At 48.3% G+C, this 27,696-nt stretch overlaps 1 protein-coding gene across 1 annotated transcript in view; it reads left to right on the plus strand.

The window, feature by feature from the left end:
• Nucleotides 1-27,696, plus strand: part of LOC128305133 (fibronectin type-III domain-containing protein 3A) — a 54,228-nt gene that overhangs the window by 20,301 nt on the left and 6,231 nt on the right. The window contains exons 2-4 of the mRNA XM_053042439.1: nucleotides 17,985-18,178; nucleotides 24,042-24,339; nucleotides 24,411-27,676. Coding sequence (XP_052898399.1) covers nucleotides 17,985-18,178; nucleotides 24,042-24,339; nucleotides 24,411-27,676 — 3,758 coding nt within the window. The remainder of the gene's footprint in view (nucleotides 1-17,984; nucleotides 18,179-24,041; nucleotides 24,340-24,410; nucleotides 27,677-27,696) is intronic.

Here is a 27,696-nt window from a genome sequence, read left to right on the forward strand (position 1 = left end):
GATTAAATAGTCCACTACGGCTTACATACAAGAATAGCCCCACGAGATGCGTGGCGTGTTTATTGTGTCTCTCTCTCCATTCTCGATATTTGTTGATTGGCTTTTGGCCAGCTTTCGTCGCATTCCACGAGAAGATGAATGAATGAACTGCAATCTTTATCGAAGGAAGCAACTTAATGTCTCATAAATTGCAAAGAACTCCAATAAAATGTTACCATAATACAACAGCGCGAGCGTCTCAATTATTTGCAGCTCACTCCTCTTCGCCCCGTGTATGTGTTCGTATTTGCATTTTAAAGCACAACGCGGTTTAAGTCGGTCAGCAGTTTTTTTTTGTTGCTTCCCTCCCCTCTGGAGTCTCTCTCTCTCCTTGCCTACCAATGTTTTGCTGATTCCTGGCGAAGTAATAACAACACGCACTACAAATGGAAGCAAAAGCTCCACCACGGTTATATAGTACACGCGAAGCAGACGCGAGCAACGGAACAGGCAAGAAAGAAGCATGGCAAACCACGCAAAAGAGACCCGGTCGGGCAGTCACCGCCGGGAGGAGCGCACACGAGTTCAATAAACTCCACCCGTTCGGCCACCCGGGCACAAACCGGGTAGGAGGCTTGTGGCTGAGTTGAGATTTCGCTAAGTTCTCCTTTCCGCGTTTTCTTCAAGCTTTCCTGCAAGCTCCACGGATCTGGGAGGGGTGGGTTGAAAGAGACCAGGCCAAGAGCACTGCCACGTAACTGTTGCGATTTTTGCGTCCAGATGGGGTGGAGGGAGAGATCCACACAACCACATCGATCTTACAAAGACGAACGCTAAAAAAGCTCGCGAGACACAGTTGCTGCTATGTCTATGTAGCGATGGCAGAAGATGGAACTCGCTGGAATGCGTGGAGAAGAAGTGAAAAATGCATAAATACACAACAAAAAGTAAGATAAGCAGTTGTGACATGTGTAATATACGAACGGGCGTACAGACAGAACGATGTGGAGTAGAGTTGGGTCAGAAGAACTAAACATGTTCGATCGGTTATTTTGAATGAACGAACGAGCTTTGTTCGCCAAAGTATGTTGCTATAGTTCGCGAATACTCATCCGGTTGATCTATCTGTATAGACAGATCGGGGGAATTATGCGTTAAATGGAAAAGTAATTAAACGAACTGTAAAGCAGGCTGAATGGTGCACGTTGAACAGTTTGCAATGCAGATTGAACTGCACGTAACGCAGGTCGAACTATGCGTAACGCAGGTCGAATTATCCGTAACGCAGGTTGAACTGCCCGTAACGCAGATCGAACTATCCGTAACGCAGGTCGAACTGCCCGTAATTCAGGATGAACTATCCGTAACGTAGGTCGAACTGCACGTAACGCAAGTCGAACAATCCGTAACGCAGGTTGAACTGCCCGTAACGCAGGTCGAACTATCCGTAACGCAGGTTGAACTGCCCGTAATTCAGGATGAACTATCCTTAATTCAGGATGAACTATTCGTAACGCAGGTCGAACTTACAGTAACGCAGGTTGAACGCAATGTAACGTAGGTGGAGCCACCTGGAACGACTGGTTGAGCGAACTATATGAACGACTTATACTTCATGAGCTGAGAAAAAAGAACGAAGGTGCTGAACCGTTCGTTCAGTTCTTCGCAAAGAACGAACTGAGTTTGCTCAAGTTCTTTTGAAAATAAATCCTAGTGAGAAGCTTTTTTGCCTCGAGGAAGACGTTATTTCGCATGTTGCGCGAGAGTAGTTTGGGAGAGCTTTTCATTCTGGCCTTTCGAAACAAAAATCGCACCCCCCCCCCCCCCCCCCAAAAAAAAAACGACGAATTGGCAGTACGTTGTGTTTGGTTCCAGCGTGAAGTTAATTTTCCCTCCCCATCTACGCCACGCTTATTATCCAATGTTAAAACGTGTAATGTTTGCTGGCGACCGTTTCGCGAAGTGAGCAAAACCGAATGACTCTCGTGGGACATTGCGTGGGTCACACCGGGGTTGGTATGTACGCAAGTGAAGTCGATCGGGGTGTGAGCGATTCGTCTCACTATGGAACACTCGAGTCCGGTCTCCCGCGGTCTCCAGTCAGTGCACAATGGTCGTGCAAAAGACACAGATCGGTGGAGATCCGCGGAGTGTGTGAGTTCGGTTGGGTTGTTGTCGCTGCTGTCGTGTTGTTCGGCTGTTGTTGGAAGGGAGCGATCCCAACTGTCCCTTCTGGCCCCCTTCGTACCATTGGGCCGTACCAAGCCTGTGTGTGCGTACGTGCGTTGGAGCCCGTTTATGTCTTTCCTTCCACCGCTCTCGGTTGCACATTCTTTTGTGTTTATGTGTTTGTGTTGGGGCATCGTTTGTACTGTTTGATTAATGTTGCCACGTTTTAAGTATTTCCCACCCCCTCCCCCGGGGGTGCTTTCGACGTGAGCCTTCTTCCGTGAGCGTGAGCAGAGATGGTCGATGCAACATAGGCAAAACCAGAGCTAGCAACATTTTGTTGGTGGTCGATGATGCACTCAAAAACCGCAATACAACCATATCCTGTCCGCCGGACCATTTGTTTTTCTTTTCTTCTCCTGCTGGCACTGGGCCCACATCATTGCAATATAGCGCCGTGTGTGCGGCCTAGTTTCGCGGAGTTAATTTCCCGGTGGTGTGCGTGAGTGTGTGTGTGTGTGCGTGCCTGTGCGGATCAGTGTGTTGGTTGGTTGCGTGGTGTTCGTTTTTTTGTTGTTGTTTGTTGCGCTTTCTGCAAGATCGGCACATTCCTTTCATTCAAAATCGCAATTGAAGAGACACGCAGTGTGTGTGAGAGAGAGGGAGAGAGATAAAAAAAAGAGAGAGGTATGTTGGTTGCGTTGTAGGGGGTTGACGATGGCAACACACAAACGAAGAAAAAGATCTCAGACGCATTCAAAGGAGCCTATTATTGTGGAGCATTGCCTTGCTCTAAGGGATGGCTGGTGGTGGATGACTCTCCGGGACGCGGCAGTTTGCACTTTGGAACGTACAATAATGATACTGTGTGCGCAAAAGACGACCGCAGACGGCCGCATAGAAACCATCATCTCTGCCCAGAAACAGGGAAAAAGGCCGCTCGTGGTGAAGCTTTTCGGTTTTCCGCTTTGGTTTACCCAACCGGCGTGAAGCAGCGGAACCGGGAGGGTTGGGGGCAACTACTCAAATAAAGACGAAAAAAAAACATGCTCCTGTGAAGCATACTTAGTTTGGGTTGCTAAGGTTGCGCCAGCCGGGAGTCGTCCATGATGACGTCCATGTGGCGGCAGCAGCACGCGGGTGTCTCCTTTGTTCGCCGGGACCGCCGTGTTGCCAATCTTGAATGGGAAATTTGGGAAACCGAGACGAATGGAAATTCCTCCCACACAACGGGTGTGTGACCTCGGGGTGTGCATTGGACTTCCTGCCGCGCGATGCGCAAAAAACCACCACCGGGTAGGTGAAAAAGTGTGGAACACAATATCAGCACGTCTAATCAAACTCACTGTGCCGAAAGGCTTGGAAAGTTAGAAAGGAACCGACGGGTGACGCACAACTGCGGCGGTTATAGAAATGAAGTGAAGGAAAAGTCACCGAACCGGGCACGAAAAAGGGCAAACGTTAGCAAACAGCCAACAAACTCTACGCCGGCGAACGCATAATGACAATTTTTGCAACAGGGAAAACCTCTTCCCACACACCCAATGCGCCCACCCGTCGATCACTCCCGCAGTTTTGGGTTGGTGCACAAGACTATGATTAAATAAATTACCAACCACACGGCTCATGGCGCAGCACACACAATACGCGTTTTGTGTCGTAGTTAGTAATTTGTGGCAAGTGTCCCTTTCCTTTGCACTTTCCTGTTGCGTTCGCAGGCGGCATTTGGTTGGAATGTGGAAGAGTCACTTCACTTGTGAAGCTGTCCGCGCGAAATAGATATCTACACCTCTTGAAGGCCTCCAACTTTTCTTATCAACTCACCGAGACGGAAATGAACGGTGTGAGACACGCGCGCAAAAAGAGGAAGTGCCTGTGACTGGTGGTGATGGAATTTCTATTTTCGCGTGTGTGGTGCGCGGCCACCATTGCGATTGACACAAAACCACCACCGCGCCCCGTCCAATTGTTGTGGATAGTTCCAGAATTCTGACATCAGGCCCATCTCCCCGGCTCGGTTTGTGGTGGAGGTTGAAGATTTGCTTTAATCAAGTGGTTAAGAGTTGTGTCTTGATTTGCAACAAAAACCACTGGAAGTCGTCATCAGGACACTTCAATCCCCGAACGCGCTCTGGACGTTGATGGATCACCTTCCCGGATTTTTGGACCGCGAGACGTGCGATTCGGAATGGAGACGGAACAATGTTGTGCGTCGAATGGCAAGATCCGCTGACCAGGAGTGTGCAACGGGTGGAAGAGATTTCAATTGAATGTTCTCGCGTGGTGGCCAGGATCGCAGGGCGTTTTTTGTTGTTGATGATCGACGTAAAGGGTGATGAGAGCTCGGTGGGGGTAGATTGATACACCCCGAGCGTAAAGAGGGACTTGATGTCTTGTTGATCGTCTTGTTGCTTCAAGTGAGATAAATTGAGTCAAGTAGGTAGTCTTGGTCTTGGAGTTCGAGAGAGATCTAACTGTGTGAAGAGTTCCACGTAGATTGCGTCTTACTCCGCCTTAGTCTGGTGGTGATCTGTGAGGTTCAACACCGAGAAGACTTCACATCATCAGTTTGAACTTTATTTCTTCAAGAATTTCTTTTTTGGTGAGGATAAATGAGGCATGTTTTGGTGGTCTCCCCAATGTTGTTTCCTTCTGCTGCGTTTTCGCTTGCTGGTACTCCTCTCTCCACTGTGTCCCCGGGTCACGGGTGATAAATTCAGCTGATGGATGCCGTCTGAGCGGTACGCTAGTCGACGACGACCCATCAGATATGCATCCTTGCAGGCAGAGAAACAGAAAACGGCCATTTCCGCGTCTGGACAAACGACGACACCAACACCACACAAAACGCACCACCACAACTCGGGCTTTGCGAAACGGAAGTGGACTGTTGGGGGTTGGGTGTGAATGTGTCCGTGTCCGTCTATACTAAACGGGTGCAAAAAGAAAAAAATAACGAAACAAGGGAATGAAGTTCTGTTTTCCATTTTGCAGTCTCGTGTACAAGCTCCGTTTTATCAGAGTATCATCGGCGTTTTAGTTGGCAGCAGCGCCCAACATCAGCAAAGCGTGCTGAGGCCTAATGAGTGTATGTGTGTGTGCGCCCTACAATATCTTACTTCCGGCTAGCGTCATGTGAAACCTAACTGCAAACGCACTTTGCTCGTGGCAATAGAAAGAGTAAGCAGCAGCAGTGGCCGTCGCCGTCGCCGCCGCCAACAGCTAGAAGAGAAAGTGAGTGAGTGAGAAGGTGACAAGCATTCCCCACCCCGTGGTGCTCTGGCCCCAAAAAAGTGAATTCCTTGGCAGTGGCAGTGCCCTGAGAAACGGGGGAGCAGTGAAGCAGGAGTTGATAAAAAAAAAAGCAAAACGGGCCTTTGCTGGTTCGAAAAAGGCGCGTACACCGGAAGGGCCTTACTATTATCGGAGCAGCACAGCTCCAGCATTTACAGTGCAGTACTAAGTTGTGAATGTGTGTCTGGTGTGTGCGTGTGTGTTAAAAGGGGGTGGTTTGAGGTGGAAGTTTGTTTTGGGTGAAAGTGTGTAGAAGAAGAAAATTCCAAAAAGGCACACACACACACACACACCTCCTCAATTATAAGGATATCGAGCGTGCGAACGACTCGAGCAGAGCAGATTCTGTATTGTTTGTTTGAAACGACGTCACCTCTGGCCAGTGTCGAGGAGGGTTAGCTGAGTGTATCCATCATGGTTCGACGGGCGGTGTCCACTTCCCCGGAGTCGACGAACCACCATCTCAACAGCCACCATCACCTCAGCCAAGCACAGACGCCAACCTCATCGACCTCCTCGCTGTCATCGGCTTCCGATGGTCAGCCAGTGTCCCAGCAGCCGTCGCCCTCATCGCAGCAACACTCACCGGTATCGGTGAGCAGTGCGACCGGCGGTGGTGGTGGCGGCGGAGCGGGAGGTGGTGGCGGGGCTGGTGGCATCGCCAATGCCGGTGCGAACGCAGCCGGTGCTCACGGGTTCGATGTGCTCCAGTACGTACGACAGCTGCCCGCCCCACTACCAGGGCAACCGCACGTTCACCTTACACCGGCCCCACCGCACGGTGAAAATGGTGGACACGGCGGTGGTCCAACCGGTGGCAGCATCTTTATCGCAGCGGGACCGTACGCCGGCGAGTACTATTCCGACCACTCGTACTACTATCCACATCCGGACTATGGATCACCGCCGCCGGGTCAACACATCTGTCCGGTGCATGACTACGGTAAGAAGGGAAGGAATCGACAACCGCCTTCCATATCATCCTGTGTGGGATGATGAGTGTACGTCTTGGATGTTTGGTCGCGCCTCGAGACAGCAGAGCCGTGTTTGTGTAGGAGCAGTGTAGTAAACAATGATGCATCACAAATTCCTAGTAGATACGTACTATCAACACATCCGGACATCCCGATCCCACCGCGTTATCCCACGTTGGTGAATGAGAGATGTGTTTGGTGACCCTTGATACCCCGACAACAGCATCAACAACTCCACTCTATTGATTTCTTCCTATTGCGGGGTTGCTTCAAGTTACATTCACTTTAGTATCAGGGGTTTTCAAAATTGGTCACATCAAGCTTTTTGGGTTTCTTTGCTTCATATTTGTCCCGGAAAAATATTTGGTCAGTCTTGTATTGTTATACTGTTATGGGTCTAGCCCGAATATTATAAGGCTGCAAAAGAAAGTAAAGATTTAAGCGAGAGTTTATTGGGGTTTAGTAAATTGGAGTCGTTATATATAAATTCAACCTGCCTTAGGTTCCGTGTGTGCCGACAAATATTTAAATTTGATCTATTAAAACTATTTAGTACTTTTTAGTAAATATTTAAATTTTCTCGAAATGTTAAATAGTACTCTTTTTTAACGTTTATATCTCATTACTTGAAAATACGGCATTGCCGTCATAATAGAAATTAAATAATTATATCTCATTACTTGGCTGAAGTTCCAGTAATGGATTTGTGATATCATGTGCATTAATTGTGATATCATCTGGTGACTTTTGTTTATACTCTTGTTGTTACCGACGAGTTGTTGTTATCTGACGTTACTGAGTTGTTTACTTGTATTTTTGTGCTATAAAGTGATTGTGTTTTACGATATCATCTGGAACACCTTTACGATGCATGTATTGAGGCATCTGTTTCCATTAGGACTCAAAACTCTACCATATGGAAGTGTACTTTATTGAAGGCACTACGTTCAAGGTGGAAGATCATCACCTTTTTGCTTACAATGATACTACTCAGTATGTTATACCTGTATTAAAATGACCATTAGGCATATTCTTGTTGGATTGAGCACCTGTAGTTTAATGGTATTCGCAACAGTCTTTACATAAATGTCAAATCGTAAATAGTATAAAACTGTGATGTTTGCCAACCACAGAACTCGGCTGCAGGGTGATTATCGTTTTGCTGTGAGTAATCAGCTATTTCGCGATTGACCTGCACCCCTCCCAAGTGCCAAGTGTGGCAGATGCACTTCGATTCCGATTAAGACAACTGTTTTCCAGCAAACCGTGCATACAACACACAACAACGATAACAATAAACAACAATTCCGGGAGGATGATGCACTCACTCGCCTAGCCTATGATGCTAGCGGGTGATTGCGTGCCAAACACTTCAGCTCGCTGTTCGCTTGCATTTGAGACTGGGTGGCTTTTCAGTCCTGAAATGTAAATATTATGATACAGCCTATCATCCACTGAAGTGTGTTGTGTGTGTGTGTGTGTGAGTCGGAATTTCCAGAACAGTGCGTCAATGGTGTACCTTAAACCGTCTGGACTTAATGTGTGCTAATCTCTGCGCTGTTCCGCGCTCGGTCCTCGGACTCGGATGTGGAAGGCTCTCGGGTGGAGTTTTTAATTATCTTTAAATGAACCATCAACGCACCCCCCAAACGCGGATGGATGTATGCAGTTTCGCACTCCTTCTCACCTCCCCCACAACATATGCATCAACCGTTTCCGTGCTTTGTTGCCACGGGGGAAAAAAAAGTATGTCTTTATCTGACGGTTCTCGCAATAATTCTCAGAAATACAAGACAACACCCGATGAGGGGGAGATGGGTTAGGATGTTCCTTTTTGCCCGAACGCAATTAAGCACGCTTTGTTTTGTTGTGATTGGGAGAGTCTTTTAACGTTTTTAATGGGTGCGAATTTTTAGGCTTGCGAAATCTGCGCACATCTCTTCGCGAACACATCTCTCTCCCCGTTCTGATGCGAACTATATATTTTGTAAAGAGTTGTGCGAAAAGAAGCATCCATAATAGACCGGAAAAGGGAATGCACACACAGAACAAACAAAAAAACACGGATTAACCTCAGCCATTTCCGCCAATTAACCTTCTTGGAAAAGGTTAGCAGCGAAAGAGAAGGTCTTGGGAAAACTTTGATTTATAAATATTTAAATTAATCACTATATTCGGTTGCATTCTGTTGTTGTCGCTGCTGCGTGGCTTAAAAGCTCTCGCATCCATTATGTGACGATGCTTTAAATCAGACATGTCAAACATACGGCCCGCGAGGTCTTTGAATTCGCCCCGCAAAGAAATAAAGAGAACATCGATTTTTATATATTTTAATGAATATTAATTCAAATGAAAAGCCTTCAAGATTATCACAAAATCATCTCAATAATGTAATGTATCAAAAGTTGCTTGCACCCATACAATAAAACCTAATATTCAAAAGTTAGTCGAAGATAAGAGAAAGCAGGTGCCAGGAAAATCAAGAAATTTATAATGTTAAACATTTACATGCGGAAAAACATAATTTTTAAAGATCTTTATTGTTACTGATACTATAATACGATTGAATTTAATTTTCTTATCAACTTTTTCCTATGATTACTTACTATGTTTCTTAGATACATTTATTCCATTGTAACTTAGAATATAGAAATGTATCTTACAGTTAAATTTTTGGAATTTATATGTCTTTGCAAGAGTGTTTTGTACATAAATATTATGTATATCCTATGGGATATGAATTATGCCGTGTGTAAATATTATTTTAAATCACGAAAAATGTTCAGGCTGGATGTACGTAAAGTAAATAGTCAGGTAGGTTTTGCAACACAAAAGTGATATTTTTAGAGTTGACCCATAAGATCATTTTTGTTAGCAAACCGGGCCCGCAAGCCAAAATCAGTTTGACATCGCTGCTTTAAATGCCAAAGCAGTGTGAAACATTGTTGAATGATTTGCTGTAAAGTGCAGTTTATTGGTGGAATATGAGGCATTTTATGGCCAAGTTCGTCGACGTGGATGCGTTTGTTGTTAAGCTCGATCGGCACGACACATTTAACGACTTTCGTTAATACACAGCGGCTATTGACCAGTTTTTTTAATTGTTGGGCCCTAAAACAAAGTGCGGTTGATGGCAAATTAAGGTGGCTTTTAAGTGATCACAATAGGCCAATTGGTTGTAACTAAGTGTTGTGCACTGGATGGCATCAGTGGAAAGGAATTTTTTAGAGGGGTTGTATAAAACTACTTTTTAAGGCCGCCATGTAATAAGTAACTCTAAAGGCAATTAGATTTTCGTATAAAATAGTTTTTTTAGAAAGATCCACAACGGTCTATTGATGATAAGCATAACAGCATACTTCACCATGGAGATGAATGTACGCGTGTGGTGACGATCGATCGGTGCGGTAGTGACACGTCCGCGAATCTGAATTCCACTCCCCTTCCGTGTGCTCCGTGTGTATGTGTGTTTGTGTGCACGCCATTGTAGGTGGGTTGGTACGGGGAAGGGTGGTAGTGATTACTGGAAAGGCCCAACTACCGCGAGAGAGCAAACCGAGCGACCGGAATGACTTGGAAACTGGTTGGCTTTTGCGGGATGCGTTTGTCGTTGTGCTGCGAACGTCTCGAACGAATGACTCCGTTGAGGGGTTAAGTGATGGGATTGTGTGGTGAATAGTTTGCAAAGGAACAGACCGCACACACCACAGCCGCCATGCAGGGGGTTTGTTGTGGGGTCCCTGTGCAAGGGTGTGGGGGTGGACCGCAGTGAGAAGAGCTTTTCGCGAGTTTTTGTTTCTCTGTTTCGCGGTGTGTGATGTGGCTCTTCTGTGGGCCGGTTTTCTTTGTCATCGTCAGCATCAGCGGCATCATCGACGTTCGTCGTCGTCGTCGTCAGCAAACGGGGAGCGAATGGAATTGACTGGATGATCGTGCAAAGTAGTCTCCTTCCATCGGTTCCCATCCTTCTAAAAACCATCGTTTGGAGAGCCATCGCGTGCAAAACTCGCGAATTCGTAGAATGTAGTTCGCTCTCACTGCTCCTCGCTGTTTTCCCCAGCATCCCCAATCACCACGGGAAAACCGTTGTCTAGGTGAGGGCACTCCAGGTCCAGGAAGGTGGAAGCAAGTTTTAAGCCCGTGAAGGGAACGGTCTGGGAACGAGAGTGGGACGTTTCGCAGAATCCCGGAGAGCAATAACGGAGATTGGAAGATGATGTCGAGGACGAACCTTGGGCGAAAGGGAATCACCCACCACCACTCCAAGGCATGTGTATATGGGGTGGAAAAGGGGGGAGGTGGGAGCGCACACGTATTTATCATTAAAGGTCGTTTCGTGCATCCGTTTCGTCCGCGGGCGCGCGGTTGCCACTGACGTCTCGCCCGATACCGGTTGTTTCCCTCGGTCGGTTCACCGATTGGCCATCGATTTTTCTGCAATGTAGACTTTGGACTATCGACCAAAAACTCGTTTGACTTACTTGGAGCGAAAGGATGGACGATTATGGCGAAAGAGAGGAGGTGATGGGTGATGAAGAAGGCGAATACACATCCTCCACATGATGTGTTCCGGTTTGCTGCTGCTACTGATGATGATTTTCTAAAGGTTGAAGACAAACTTCTTTTCGTGCGAATGCTTTACTTTGCCATTTGCCCCCCGGTGGCGCTTATTGCGCTCGATCGTCGGCGAACGGAGGGTCGAAATTAGAAATGTACAACTTACTTTAATTTTGTTCGCAATGATCCCACATTTATTGCCCTTTGTTTGCCGATGCTGCTTTAGCCCAGCCAACTTATGAGAGCTTTTCGAGCTGCTTGATGATAAGATCGCATGTTTCATGGAATGTGATGTTGAAATGCGCTGTAAAATATGTATTTTTTTGTGTTGTTTGGTTTTAACAAAGTTAAAAGACCTTAGGAAGTCTGCTCGGCTTCAAGCATCGCTTTTATTGATTGCGTTTAAAAAGACGAGAGCTTCCATTGCACGTTGGCGTTTCACCGCAGAAAAGCATTGCACTGTGAAATTGTGTAACACAAACGACCCCAATCTTCGTCTAGAACCACAGAACAGCGCTAATGTCGCCAGCCAGCCAACCCAGTTAAAAGATATATCTCTTGTGGTCGCGATCGTAAACCCGACCGTTTCTCTCTGCATCTTTTGGATTGCCCTCTACGGACCCCGGTATGCCAGAACACACCCTCCCTTTGCTCAAGGGAGGTTCCGAAAATCCCATTTTATAGCACCATTCCTAGGGCAAATGCATTCACTGTGAGGTCATGTGCAATATCTAGACATAAAATGTGGTTTAGTATCGTGGTGCAACGGTGGCGTGTTATATTTCTTTCGAGTGATCATTTTTCATCAGCACCCGATTTTCGTTAGGGGAGGATGTGCAGTTGAAACCGCTTGAAAACAGAAAAGAGTAATGGAATCCAAGATGGAAGCGTTACGTTTATTCAAAACGATGTGTTTAAGAAGAAGTTTGGTGGAACATTTTTATTGAATGAATCCGAATCTCTATTTTAAAGGTTTATGAATTCATAAAGATTCATGAATCATTCAAAATTTGGACAATTCAATCATCTTCCACCTATGAGCTCCTTGGTCATATAAACTCCACGCTTTTGAGATGCATCGTGTGAAAAACGATTCATGATTTAACTGACTCTTCTCAGCAGATTCAAGTGAATGACTCTTCTTAAAAGATTCATGTGAATGTCTCTGCTCAAAAGATTCATGTGAATGGCTCTTCTCAAAAGATTCATGTGAATGACTCTTCTCAAAAGATTCATGTGAATGACTTCTCAGAAGATTCATGTGAATGACTCTTCTGAAAAGATTCATATGAATGACTCTTCTCAAAAGATTCATTAGGCACTGATATTTACTGATATTCTATCTTAGGGGTTTTCAGCTGAAGGGAGAATTTCGGGATTTTTATTTCGATTCATTTGCATAATGAAGATAAAATTGCTCAAGTTGAAGTTCGAGTAGTTGAACCTAATCGGTGTTCTATTCTCCTAGAAAAGGCTAGAACTCTTCGTAAACAGTTTGAAAAGGGCCCAACCTTATTAATAAGTCTCCTAGATTAGTGCTCCCATTCATTTAATTAAAAGTTTGGATATTTCTCTAGCTCATGCCTGCCATTTCTGACTACTAAACTTATTTTAAACCACGTACCAGGATAGTCAGTCCTTTGCTACGGGGAATTGGGGTCAGGATGGGATTTTGTCCGGTCCGTTCGTGTGAAGACCGGTACCGCCCAATTGCGGAGGATATTTAAACATTTTAAATAGCGACCCACATTTCGCGTCGATAAGAGCTATTTAATAAATACACACACTATCATCTTCCGTTGTATCGATCGGAAAGCAACGAAGCTTAACCGTGTTACCGATGCGTTGCCACAAATTTTCATTCTCGTTGTGAAAGCATGGTGGAATACAGCATAACCTCCCCACACACCAAAGCGCCAAATTTAGTGAACTCCTGCTCCGTATGTTCGAGGCAAAGAGCGAAGGTGTGGAGTGTACGAAAATGGAGCAACTTACAAGAAAGCGAGCAAAGGGGTTTGAGAATGGAAAAGTGCAAGAACGCAAGATACATGATGGTAAACCGGACAAACGTTGAAGAAACGTGAGGTTAGGCTTCAAAGTTACGGGGTGGAAAACACGTCGGGGTTCGTCGCTTGGTAACGGGATTTCACTTATTATTGTTTATCATATGATGAAAGGTCGAAGGAAACTGAAGCGTGGAAGATAAAGCAGAGAGAAGAAAGATCACACACATCATGCGCAAAGGCCGGCGGCGGTGTGTAACGCGCGTCGTATCATCATCGCACGAACAGCAGCCATCCCTTAAAAGGCACGCAAGAAGAAGCAGGCCAGGAAAAGCTCTGCCCTTTTAGAAGGGGAGTTCGATTTTTCGAGAATGGAATTTGGGAATCTCTGCCGCCTTTTAAGTGGCCCGTACCGGAGAGAACAGGCGAAGAACGTGGAGCAACCGAACAACGTGAAAGGCGCCCTTAAGCAGCAATGAAGCTGCAAAACATGTTGATGTTGATGATGGTGGTGTGCGCGTGTGTGAGAGAGTGTGGTTAGGATGGTATGTGAAGCAGGCACTACATATGGTTTTAAGGGTTTTGTGGGGCCCTTTTTCTCTCGCCCCATCAACACCCATCACACACACACACACACACACACGATGCCTTTCTTTCGGAATTTTCGAACGTCCTTACTTGCGTGTGTGTTTGTCTGTCTGTTTGTTTGTTTGTTAGCAAGACAGTAAGGAAAAGATCCAGATTCTGTTTGACCGGTTTTGCTTGTTGCGTGTTGGTAACGCCACCCGGTTTTTTTATTGCTCCTCTTTGGGGCGACCACCGCGTTCGCGTTGTGCTGCTCAGCTGAGCAACACTCGCTAAAAAGTAAGGAAACAAATGGGGAGTAAGGGAGCATCGTTGGGGAATGGAAAAGGAAAGGTTTCGAAGATGTTGAGTTGAAGAAGAAAGGTGAAGAACTTCAAAACTGGTTCTTTCGCTTGGGATGAGCGAATGGAGTGAACACTTCGCGCGACCGAAGAAGGCATCAAAGGCAGCTTGAGGTTCTTAGATGTAGAGAAGGACTTGAGAGAAGTGCAGCGCCCCTGGGTGGGGGGCTGGATCGGTGCTTCTGGTGTCGTTCTTTGGAAGTTATTTTTCTCTCCAATTTTCCATCCCCCTAAACCCGCATTCTAAACGTGCAAACGAGGGGGGAGGTGGTAAGGTCGGACAGCAGGCGGCCGGGAGGTGGGCTTAGCATCACACGCCAACGGGTTGATTGTACTCTGTGCAAATAATGACCTTGATTAGTTATGCTCTTTTTCTCCTTCCGACCACATTCTCCCCGGTGTCTTTGGGGGCCGCCCGTTTGGTGGTGGCGCTTGGAAACTGGAGCCATGCTTGTGTGTGAGTGCGCGAGTGTGGCAAAAGAAATGAAGCATAGACACACGAGCATTGAAGCAGCCAGCGAGAACAGAGCAGGGCAGAAAATGCATGCTCTAGCGCTATTTGGTTCTGCGCGCTCTGGGTTGGTCTGGTGTAGGGAGGGAAGGGACGGTGGCCACAAAGAGGATGGACCGGGGAGGGTTGGTACGCATCGTTATACCGAAATATTTTCATCCGTTTCTGCCAACACACGCGCAGCGTCGCCCGGTGTGTAGCTGCTGTCTCTCTGGAGAACGACCTAGTCGAGGGGAGAGTCGTCGTCCGTCTGGAGGAGAGTCTGACAGGGAGAAGACCGTGTTGGGGAATCCGCGCGGGGGGGTTGTCTATGTATATAAACACGAAATATTAATGACCGTCTGGTCTGGCCCTGGTACGCTTCACCTAACTGGATGAAGCGCGCGTGTGGGGCCGCGGTCGATCATCAGCCGTGGTTGAACTATTTCGTTTGACCGCTTCGTCGGTCGGGTTGCCGTTGTCGTGCCAGGGTTTTGTTATTTAAGGTAGTGAAATGACCGTGTTACGCTTTGTGATGGACACACTGCACGGGTGCAGCCAGAACCACCAGAACACCCATCTTTACCGACCATTATTCCCCGAAGATTACGATGCTTTCGTTGGCTGACAACTGGCCGATATGTAAACGGATGGCAACTGTTGTGTGGAGAGGGTTTTGTTATTTTTTGGCTGAACGAAACCACCAAACTCCAGCAGACACTCCGCATCGGCTCGTAAATCGTACGATTATTTATCGACCTTTCACTGCACTTGGTGTGCCGGGCAATGGAGATGCAAAAGTGCATTGAGGAAAAAAAACGCCCGTATATTCGCACATGGCCACCGTGGTCCGCTTTTTGCTCTCTGTCATGGTGGTGCAGTTTGTGAAAAATCGTTCATCAATTCAGTAGTGGCTCACGTTTTCTGGACGCGCACCGTACCCTTACATGCGAAGAAAGCGTGTCCGAAGCAATCCATCTGGTCAGCCAAAATATGGTGGCGTGAAGAGGGCGTCGGCAGAGGGACATGCGGGATCGAGGGCACTGCAAAAGAGGGAACAACAAGCAAGTACAGTGTGGTACATTAAATTATGATTATCTGTTAATGTAGCACAGGGTCATGAAACACACAGTGTTATAATGTTATTAGAAGTCATTTGATAAAAAATTGTAATAAATTTATTCAACTAAAATTTAATTAAATCTTCAATGAGGATAGTGTCTTGGGCATTCGTAACTACGATAAGACAACAGGGTAAATGGAAACATCGAGATTAATTTTTATTGTGTTCGTAATTGAATTCATACATCGAGCCGAAAATGTGTCGTTATGCCACAAAATTTAAGCATTTTCTTGTTTGGCCATTGAGATGTTAACACGTTGTTAACACGAGATGTTAACGATGTTTAAACACATGTTGCGAGAGCAAATTTGGTTTGACGGCACAATTGGGTTGACATTAAGATTCAGACGGCAATAAATCAACTTCCAATAAGGAATTATGCCTTTGAATATGGAAATACCGAATATAGCGAAAGGAACTTTGAACGATACAATTTACCTCGATACTACATTAGCAGAAGAATGCATTCTGCTGTAAACAATCGAAATTATTCAAATACTTCTGGAATAAAACATAACATAACAATGCAGGTTTCATTCTGTAAAGGAAATATGGCTAGGTGCAGGTATGTTTTAATCTTGATTAATTGACCATGAACGGATTGTCTTTAATACAGATTATTTAAATAAGTATTTAATAATAACGAGCTAAACATATACCGCAGGCAACCTGATGGTGTGGTGATAGCTACGACGGTCATCAAACCTCGCCTCACACGGGTCTTGTTAACAAGCTACTTGTATATAATATAGAAAAAGTCATATCGAAAGTTGACTGAGTTTCGACCGCACGAGGTTGTGTTGTGTCGGTAATGAAAAAGAAGAAGTATAGTTAACTAAAAATATATCCAAATACGGAAAAATAGACGATGGCCTTATTTAACCGACCATCACTGTACTTGCGGACCATCCCCGTAGACCGACCAGCATTAGTGTCAATTAGCGTCGCGTTGTTGACGTTCCCAAGCCACAACCGAGAGTGTGAACGGTTTTTTTTCCTGTTCCCTTCCTCTCTCTGTTCGTTTTTTCACCCAACTGCCCGATGGGTGAGGTTTTTGGACGGTTTTGCCGGGAGTGTCATCCAATCCAATATTGCTATACCATGGGAATATTTCCAAGGACAACAGTATATGTTGCGACCGGCTAGACATGTTTGGAGCAGAAACTGGAGAACCACAATGGGATTGTTGCATTTAAAGTTGTCGAATGATCACATTTGATATTTTTTTATTTCGATGTGATATTAAAGGGGAAGCTGTATTAAATATGTTAATAATGCATAATTGATTTAATAATCTCTTGATCAACAGTGATCTTTTGCGATTCTGTGATTGTCTTCGTCGTGCTTACAGATACACAAGAGCTAAGAATCGGAACAGAACAAATGTACCATCGTTTGGGTTTAAAATCACTGCGCAAACGTTCAACCGAAGACGCAAACGACGCAGATTTTTTGACTCCATCCGGTTTCGGTTTTATATTGCTCGTTGCGTAGCTCTTCATCGATTCGGCCCAGACGTGGAGCCGTGGAACGCTCTCTGTTTTTTTTTTTGTTGTTGTTTCGGCTTTGCGGGCCGAATGTACGAACATGGAAGGGCCAACGGTACCTCCGGTGTGTTTTCTTTGTTACCGACCTTCACCGTTCGCCCACCGTTCGTCCTCGTCCCCATCCTTTGCGAGGTGTTCGTCATCAGCTGAACGGAAAATTAGTACTCCTCGGAGCAGGCGGGTTTCGCAGCGGACGCACGCAGCGAAGAAAGCCGCGAAGATATATCAAGGCAGTTGACGCGTCGACGGGCTGTTTATTTGCCTCCAATTGGTTTCTCGCGAGGGCAATAACCGCGAACGCGGCGGCGGTGAACCATCGGCGCGCACACCGGTATTGGTGCATGTTTGACGAGACATGGTGTATGTCCTGGAATGTCTGACCCGAGCCAGTAAAGTACACATGGGCCCCCCGGTCCATGTTGGTGTTTTATTTTATAATTCGCCATGGCTTCCACTCGCCGCGTTCCACCGTCCGAGAGTCTAAGTGGAGGGTTGTTTTTTTAAAAGTGCATACGTAAATAACAATGGCGAAGAGGAAGCGGGAGGGGGGGGGGGGGGGTGGGTCAGTTGCGGGTGGAGGTGATGAGTTCGCGCATCTTAATCTCAGACACGAATAAGGCCACGACCTACCTACACCACGCTGCTGGTGTATTTAGGTGGATATTTTAAGAACCTGCGTTTGCTCAGCAAACCAACGCGAAGAAAACGAGGGAACTCCATTTATCTTAACAAGAAGTGCGACTTGGACATGGATGGGAACGAAAGCGTAAACAAAATGCAATTGCGTATCGTCCCGGTGCGTACTGTGTTCCTCGAAGAACTGTCGATTTTTAAATGCTGTGCGAAATTATCCAGAAACATGCTTTGCTGCTAACACGTTGCTAATCGAATGTATCGTATGCTCTCGTCTCTTTCTCCACAGGTCCCGTCACACTGCCAATGGTGTCGCAGAACGGTACCCCGCCGATGGCGATGCCGATGCAGGTACCGCACGGTCACATGATGCAACAGATCGTGGACGAGAATGGGACGCTGCGACACGTTATCCTTTCGACCCAGCCGCCCCAACCACTGCGACAAGGCAACGTCCAGCACCATCTGCATCCGTCAGCATTTGTAAGTAGCTGCTGCACACGCCGGAAATGTGTATTTAATAAGCGCAATGTTTGCGCGCGTAAGTCGCGGCCCAACCGGTCCAGTCCGGCCGCATGAGTCACCGCGTTGGCTGGCTTCCCGCTAAGCGCTATAATAAATAGCTGGTGCTAACACTTATTCGTCTGGAAATTCACACATTTCCCAACCGCTTCATGTGCCGTGGGGGTCCGCTGCACGGGCAAAAAGGTGCACGATCGTGCTGATTTGTTGCTAATTTGTGGCACGTTCGAGCAGCAGCATCGGCCCTGCACGTTGTGTGCGCGCGAGGATGCTATGCGAGGAAGGTGATCTGCACCCGGCTGATGGTGGGTTTAAGCTCCGCCGGACGCCATTAACGCACGAACACTCTAACTGCGGCCGTTAAATAGAATTTCTTCCACAAACGTGTTCCCGAGTGCGCGCACGTCTCGAATGCGCTACTTCCACGCGGACGATGGGTGTTACTTTTTACATTTCTTGCTATTACTCATCAATTAAGTCCATTCTTTTAACCAACGCTAAAAACGGGGGAACATTGCAAACGTAATGATATGTATGTTTTCTCCCGGCATTTATTGCGCTGGAACGGAGTTGGTACCCCGGTAGACCAAATATGTTCCGCGCCGGTGCGCGAATGAATGGCATTTCAAAGAAACGGTCCTTGGGGAACGTGGTATCTAAGGGCTATACTTAGCGCATGGTTCCTTGCTGCTCCGCCTGCAAACGGAGTAAAACAGCAACGGAACGATAAAACTGCATCATCGCGGAACCACCCGGCCGGTGATGGATGTTCGCAGAAGAAGGTGTAACGCAAGCAAACCCCCCATCAATCGATCGCCAATCGGATCGGACCCGAGAGTCGCTTCGCTCTCGGTGGGATCGTAAAAAGACGTCCGGCGATCTAAACGCCGTCACAAACGTGTATATTTAAGGCCCATGCGTATGCAGCAACAACAACGGCTAATGATTTCCGCATGTTCCGCGGTTTGCGACTTTTCATGCGCGCGATCGGCTTTTTAAAAGAGACACAACGCAAATCAAAAAATCTGCTTCTTTAATTCCCTGTTCTTACTGCACCAAGCGGTTCGGTTTTTGCAGCAGGCAAACTAATTAAACCACCCTGCTTCGTTGCGTACAAAAAAAAACAAAAACGAGGAAAAAATTACTTCTCCAGGGTCCTCTCCGCCCATTTATACGGTTGATGATCGGTAAAATGTGGTCATAAAATATGGGGCAAAAATATATAGTTTTATGATAAAGCCGTATATGTTATCCACCACAAAAAACGCGACGAGCGTAACCGGGAATTATCTGTGCTGCGCAAGGATTTTATGGTATGTGAATAAGGGAGTTTTTTTTTTGTTGCTATATGTCTAATTTTTGATGTTTTCTTTTATTTTGTGCTTTTAGAAACAGAATCATGCTCATTTCGGATGGTTTTGTGGTAAAAGATGCGCTAACGGAAGGAAACAAGCTCTGACGAAGCAAGCAAAATCGAATTCGGCTGGACTTGAGAATTAGAAATCGTTGGATACATGCGCGCCCAGCTTCGGATCGTTTGGATCGTTGGGAAGCTCTGCTAACGGGATCGTGGCCCTTTGCAATCATGCGACCGACGGACCAGCAAGAGATCGTGGACGAAAGATCGTGTATATATCTACTACAACACGATGTACGATCCACGATAGATCGCCGTGCTGCGCTTTCCTCGGCGCTCTATTTCTAGCCCGCCGGATCTCGGAAGGTCGTCGTCGGCGATCGCTGGGGAGGCAACAAAAAAACAAAAAAAACGGCCGGAGAGGAAGTGTTGCTTCCGGATTTGATCAGATTATGATTGAAACAGCAGGGGCACGGTGGTGGCCGGAGCATTGAATGCTCATGTATGTGCGCGCACGCCATTTTGCGCCGCAACCAGATGCCGGAACACTTACAGTCTTCCGCGCACCGCTGTTGCTGTTGTGATTGTTGGAAAAATATATCAAGCGTAATGAGCAGTGCAACAAGAGACACCCGGTACAGTTCCAGCTCACCCCACATACGTACTGGGCAGTGCAGTCCGTTGCCGTTGCATTAGGCGTCGATTTATAAATGGTCTCACCATGAGCACCCCCAGACACAAGGAAAATGGAAGGCGAAAATGGAAGCGGGGGGGGGGAATATGAACAATTATAATCGACAACGGAATTGTTCGCTTGTTGGTGTGTGCCACAACCAGCAGCTGTGCCGTGTCTATCGCCTTCGAATAGCGCCCACGGGTCACGCTACAAAACGCAACCGAAACATTGTCGCCGCATCGCGCACGTTGAATGTACGCGCGCGTAATTGGTGCCCATCACGGGGCGCAATGAAAAGCACACTCCGGACTCCGGTTTTTTGCTTCCCCTCCCCCATTTTGCCCTAATGATGGATGTCGTCGCTGTCGATAGTGTCGAACATGCTTTGACCCGACCGCTTGAACGAAAATGTGTGTTGCCGATTGGGTAGTTGGGTCGTCTGTACAGTCTCTCGTTTGACCCCAAACCACTAGCGGCGGCGGTTATGTCGGTGCTTCTTCGACACCAGCTGGAAACACCGATGCCGCTGCCGGGGAAAAATGATGAAATATGATCAGAAAAAGATCACGTCAGCTCGCTGAGGTCATGTGTGGAGTTTAGCTGGAAAGCGTTTTAGCCTTTTGTCGTCTCCAAATGTCAACACATCATCATGTGGCTTTTAATGCAAAGCGCGAGTCCACGCAAGGTTACTTAATCCACCTTCATCAACGCACCATCACTCACATCTCGCTGAGAGTGAAGCAGCTACAACAAACAAACAAAAAAACGAGCATCCAAACGTGATTAACCCAAAAAAAATGTGAAACAAAAAAAAAATGCGCCCCTGAGTGAGCGTGTCCCGTGTCCTCCCTTTTTCCCGAACGCGCGCTAACCAGACCGGTAACCGTCCAATGCAAAATGTCAAATGCTGACGAATGGTGGTTGGTCTATTATTGCCTATTGCGCAGCGCTAAAAATCGCAAACACTGCAAAACGCACCGATGATCATAGGAGGGGCCTCTCCTTCTCCCTCAAAAGACTGTACGAAATTGCATTTTTGTGGGTTCTCCACAAAACCACCACTCACTCAAGGTCGTATCGAATGCTCGAATAATGTTCGGAGGTTGAACCGCGTTGGCCTCTTCGCAGAGACGTCTAGCATTCACCTAGCGGGGTTGTGAATGGTGCCGTCTCCTCGCACAGTTCGCTGCGTAACGTACCCCCCATTCCGTTTACAGTAGTGGGATGAGTTTTTGTTTGTTTTAGAGATTTTTTAATTGACTTACCCACCCGAATGCGGAATGTTGTGCAAAATTCAATCCAGACACAATGGGTTCCGCGGGAAGCAACCGGATCTGCTCCGCGCCGGAGGGAGATTCGCATCGAATGGAATGGAACCACCCGGCAACATCCGGTTGCCGGTTGAAGAAACGCCAAAATTGCGTTTGTCACCACGGATTGTTTTTCGCCTAAAACGTGTGGTTGAGAATGCGTGGAGAGGGCTGTTGAGCATTTTAAATCGATGCTTTGCATGCTTCGCGAAGGCCACCCGCGTAAAATTATACACAACGGGCGAGGAGAGGGCGAGAGAGAGAGAGAGGGCACACAGTGTTTTGTGTTTTTTGGTTGTGCAACCCTCCCCCCCAAAAAAAAAAGAGACAAATGATATGAATTTAAAATTCGGGTGACAATTTTCAAATCGCGACTAAAAACGGTCAACGGAGTGGGAAAGGATCATGCAGTGGAAAAAGCATACGGACGGTAAATGGAGCGGTTGCGCGGGTGTTGCAGGGAAATTGCAGCGTCATTGGTCGCATGTGTTTTTGCTTTTCTTTTTTGGGAACAACATCCTCTGGCCCGGGTGTTGTTATGTGGACAGACAACAACCACCACCCGCACGGTGCGACGTGTCAATGTGCAATTTTCGGGCGGTTATTGGCCTTCTGAGCTTGATGACGGTGACGGGAGGTTTTTTTTCCTTCCTTCCATGTCTTTATGGGTCGCTGAATGCTTTTGTGTTTGTTTGCATGTGGTGCTCTCGAAGTTCCCGCTTACCGAAATAGTTTCCACACCGGTTGGCTGAAAGCTTTACGGCGAGAGAGATAGCGACCGAGTGCTTCCAGCAGAAAACTACTGGAACTAATTTGCTAACCCTTGCTTCCGGCCCATTCACCGAGGCACCCCTCCCGTTGTGTCCCCCTCCGCTGTGCCGCAGCTGGCTAGGCTAATTTGTGATGGTGTGGTATCGGCAATGTTTATCTCACTTCCGCCATTTGTTGCGAGTTGCGAGGTGGTGACACGCGGATTTGGAACAGAAAGAACCGGACCGAAAATAGGCGGACGAATTAGCCGAGCGGCTATTTTATCAACCAGCCGTACGGTTCCACTCCGTAGACCAGTAAATTAATCTCCAGAAAATGTTGTCTACCTCTCGCTCTCTAGGCCGGGATGTAAAAAGTCACGAGTCTGAATTCCAGTTCCAGGGAAAGGATTCGCCGGAATATTTAAATACCCGCTGAAGAATAAACAAACATTCGCGGAAAGATGTGTCTCTTATCAAAGTCCAAACAAGACAACCGAGACCCCATGGTATTGAGTAACAACAATCCGTGACCATCAACATGAATATGCCCAAGACGAAAGGCGTCAGTCAGTCATTCAAGAAGTTGAAACAAACATTGCTAATAAAAATCCCATCGTCATCGTTTCGGTGTCATAAACCCACGGTGTGACATGGAAATCTTTTAGGCTGCATTACAACAAACTGTAAAGCCGTTGTTCCGTGGTTACAAATCTTACCGACACGCCGCTTCCTGTAGGGCAACAATTTCTTCACAGCAACCCCCAGACGGGAAGGGACAGGAAGAGGAGGAGGTTCGTTTGTTGCTATTTAACTGTTTGCTGTGAACGTCGTGGCCAAACAGTGACTGCGGTAATAACGCCAAGCCTCCAAGGCGGTGAAGGCTTCCCAAGTCGAAGCTAAACTAATGTGTGTACGTTTTGCCGGTTTACGTTATCGCACAACCCAGCGGATGGGTTGATAACGACACACAGAGCCCCGGCCGTCGCGCTATTTGTGTTTGTTTTTTTTTTTCGATTATCAACCGACGCTACCGGCCACGTACACGAACGCGCTTGACCACCCCGGTACCAATAGAACGGCGAATCGTCAGCCCGATTGGACACACATTAACGGCTTACGTGGCGATTTCCCATCGTCGGCTAGTCTCGGGCCCGTATTTACCCGTGTCCCATCCGATTGATTACCTCGAATGGGGCTGTATGTGTATGTATGCTGTTGTTGCATTTATGTACCACCTGAAACAACCTTTTTTCCTGAGGGGTAATGACTGACGTGCGATGGGCCTGTGGGGTCTGTAGAAGACACAGCCGGTCCGTCTGTAGGGCGAGAAAGAGAGCAAGCAATCGCACCGGTGGAGCAGAGAGACTAACATGTTGTGCATTTAGTCGAAGCATACAGCACTGTAAGCAAGACGCATTTTGTGTATTGACGTGTCATTTGCTGTTAAGGTGATATATAGGAGACAAAGCCGTGGCGATATCTTTGGCGAAAATTATTTGATTCGTTTTATGGACTTTAGTTGCGTGACCCGATAAGGGACTTATTTGAGTTTTGAGAGTGGCAATATTTGGGCATGGAACCATCACGTAAACCTGCCAACGTGGCAAGAATAGTGCTAACGGTATGAGTGCGCCGAACTAGCAAACCCATTGTTTTTTGTTACATCGTTTGTTTTGTATTAAAAAGCGTTGCGATATTTAACATTTTTGTGGTTATTCGTTTGTTTCAGATAAATGGTACAACGGCACCGTTTTTCAATCCGATCGCCGCCTCCTACCCAGCGGGTCCTGGTGCCGGTGCACCGCAAATGTATCCACCGCAACTGATTGGAGCGAATGGAGCGAACGTCGGTGCAACAGGTGCCGGAGCTGGTGTCGGTGGTAATCATGGGCTGCACACGCCGCAAGGGAACATGCCACACTCACCATCGCCTCCGCACACGAACACCAGCTACCACAAGGACGAACGAGCCCAGCGGCAGCATTCGAAACTGCATCGAAAGCTAGACCAGAAGCAGCGCGAATTGAGTAAGAACCTTACTAACCGCGGTACGCAGAAGCAACCGTTCAACTAAACGTTCGTTCTTCTTCCCTTTTAGACGCATCGGCAACGACGCCGATCAATTCGCCCCGAAAGCATGCCGAACTGAACGGGAGTGGCGGTGTGCGAAAGTCACACGCTCCTCACCATTTGCTGCCTAATCACATGAACCACCGCAATGGTACGGCGGCCGTTGCGATTACCACACCGTTGGCCACTTCCGAGGAGGAAACGTCCAGCGCACCGGATGAGGAGGACGACAACACGCAGTCAATCATTGTGGATCACCTGAGCTCGGTACCGTCGCCGCAGGTTACCGAAATAACGCCCCGGACGGCGCTGCTGCAATGGTCACCGCCGACCCCGGTACCGGTACAGCAGGTACCGCCCCCGGTACCGGCCGGACCCGTCCCGGGCGTTCCTCCACCACCCATTCCCGGTGCCTTGGAACCGCTGCCCTTCAATGTGCAGGATCTGCGCTACGAGGTGCTGTTGAGCGACCATGGCAAGGAGAACAAGTATAAGAGCATTTTCAAGGGTTCGTCGCTTTCGTGCAAGGTGCGGGATCTGCGACCGGGGCAGGAGTATACGGTGCGGCTGCAGGTGTACCTCGATCAGCTGCACGGCTCACCGACGGAACCGACGGTGTTCAATACGCCGGGGTGTGAACCGGACGTACCGGCATCGCCTAAACTAACAGCACGTACCAAGAACTCGCTGCAGCTGCGTTGGATCGCACCGTCGGATAATGGTTCGCACATCATCCACTACATTCTCGAGTACGACAACGGCAAGGGTGCGGGATCGATGCACCATCAGCAACAACAGCAACAACAGCAAACGATGCAACAGCAGCATCACTTGGGTTACGAGTTTATCGAGGTGTCGAAAACGAAGGGTAAGCAGTTCCAAGTCAATAAGCTACAACCCTCCACGTACTACGTGTTTCGGTTATCGGCGGTGAACGAGTACGGTCGCAGCGGCTATTCCGATCTGGTCAAATACAGCACCGTCGGTAATGTACCGGCACAGCCCACACCGCCCACGTTGCGCCATGCGACGGCAACCACGCTGAAGCTGGCCTGGCAGCGTCGTTCACCGTGCGAGGAGTATACGCTGCAAATGAACGACGACCAGGGCTACGGCTACCGGAACATCTACAACGGTATGGATACGCTGTACGAGTGTAGTGGTTTGAGACGTGCTTCAACATTCCAGTTTAGATTAAGGGCCGAAAACGATAACGGGCGGGGACCGTGGAGCGAGGAGGTCGTATTCCGGACGTTACCGACGTGTCCGGGGCGGCCAACCAAACCACAGGTGAAAGGCAAGATCCACGCAAACGGGTTCAAGGTGAAATGGGATCCGCCGCACGATACGGGCGGTGCGGAAATTGCGCTGTACCATCTGGAGATAAGTTCCGGCGCATCGTACGATCGCGTGTACAGTGGTAAAGAGTCGGAAGCGACTATCGATCGGTTGAACCCCGGCACGGCGTACCAGATACGGGTGCTGTGCGAAGGGCCCGGTGGCATTAGTGCTTTTTCCGAGCCGTGTTTGGTAACGACGGAACCGGTAACACCAGGCCCACCACAGAAACCCTACTGCAAGTCACCACCGACGCCGTACGCCGCTTGTCTCGGTTGGGAGAAACCGGACTACAACGGTGGTTCGCCCGTGCTCGAGTACGAGATGGAGGTGGAAACCGTCAGCACGAAGGTGCGCAGTGCGGTGTACCGGGGAAAGGAAATGTTTTGCGTCGCGAAGGATTTGCTGCCGGGTGAACAGTATACCGTGCAGGTGCGCGCACTAAACCGCATCGGTGCCGGCCCGTGGTCGGACGAGTTTACCTTCACGGCCGGGGCGGCACCGCCCGAATCGCCGCGCGATCTCTCGATCGTCCTGAAGTCGCCAACGCATTTAACTGTGATGTGGGCCGAGCCGCACAGCAACGGGTCACCGATAAGCGAATACATTCTTCAATCCAGTGCCGATTCCAACGTATCATCCGCAGCGGATAATCATGCCGGCGGCAGTGATCCAAACGCGAACTACCAGACGGTTTACCGTGGGGCGCACCGTTCCGCCGACGTGCGCAACCTGCATCCCCACTCGCGGTACCATTTCCGGGTGTGTGCGCTGAATGCGGCCGGCTGCTCGCGGCACTCGGTATCGATCAGCCAGCAGATGCCGGCAGCGCCACCAAACGCACCGACCATCGGTGGACAGAAGATCACGGCCAAGAGCATACTTATCAGCTGGCAGACACCGCATGATAACGGTTCGCCAGTGACGCAGTACAACATTGAGTGTGGCGATCGGTTGATCGCGACGGATGCTCAGAGTGCCAGTGCAGCCGCTATCGCAGCTACCTCGCCCGACCACCACCAGTCGGCTGGTGGGTACCCAGCAGCCGAAGATTACGACGACGGTGCCGAGTACGACGAGGAGGAGGAGGAGGAGGAAGCATCCATCGGGAGTGCAGCGTCGACTGATGCGGAGGATGAACCATCGCAACCGGCACCACCAGCAACAACGGTTGCAGCGAATTTAGTAGATAGCAAATTAGGCAAACTAGCGGCATCCGCAGCGGGGACTGCCACCGTCCCCGCGGGAAGTCCTGCACACTCCACCAAGGGAGGTAACAGCGGCGCGAAAGGGCATGGCGCGTCGGTGGCCACGGCGACGGTCGGTGGCCGTACTAGTAATAGCAACATGCTGCTGATCAGTGATCTGCATCCGGAAACGACGTACAAGCTGCGAATACAGGCGATGAATAGCATCGGTACGGGACCGTTCTCAAGCTACATCAAGTTCACGACATCGCCGCTACCGCCGAAGCCACCGAAGTTGGAATGCGCCCAGGCGGGCTACGCCCATCTGAAGTTGCGCTGGGGCGAAGGCAAAAATCTCGATCTGGCACGCTACTACGTCGAGATGGAAAACAGACGCACGGGTGAGTTCCACAACGTGTACACCGGTACGCGCAACACGTGCAAAGTGATGCGGCTTAACGAGCTCACCAGCTACACCTTCCGGATATGCGTCGAGACCCGACACGCCGGCAGGGGAGAGTTTTCGGATGGATTCAGCTTTACGACAGCGGTAGCCGCACCGAACAGCATCAAGGCGCCGCGCGTTTGTATGGATCCGGCAGCAGCTGCAGCCGCTTCCGCTGGTTCCGGTAATGCTGCCGGTGCGTCTGATCCCGCCCGGCACGGTACACTTACGATCGAGTGGCAAACTAGCCGAAATAATCCGTTCGTCGATCCGATCGAGTACATACTGCAGATGGCCAAAGCTAGGGACCAAGAATTTCAACAGGTATGTTGGGAGCACACGTA

The sequence above is a fragment of the Anopheles moucheti genome, chromosome 3 (genome assembly GCF_943734755.1).
Source record: "Anopheles moucheti chromosome 3, idAnoMoucSN_F20_07, whole genome shotgun sequence".
Lineage (NCBI taxonomy): Eukaryota > Metazoa > Arthropoda > Insecta > Diptera > Culicidae > Anopheles > Anopheles moucheti.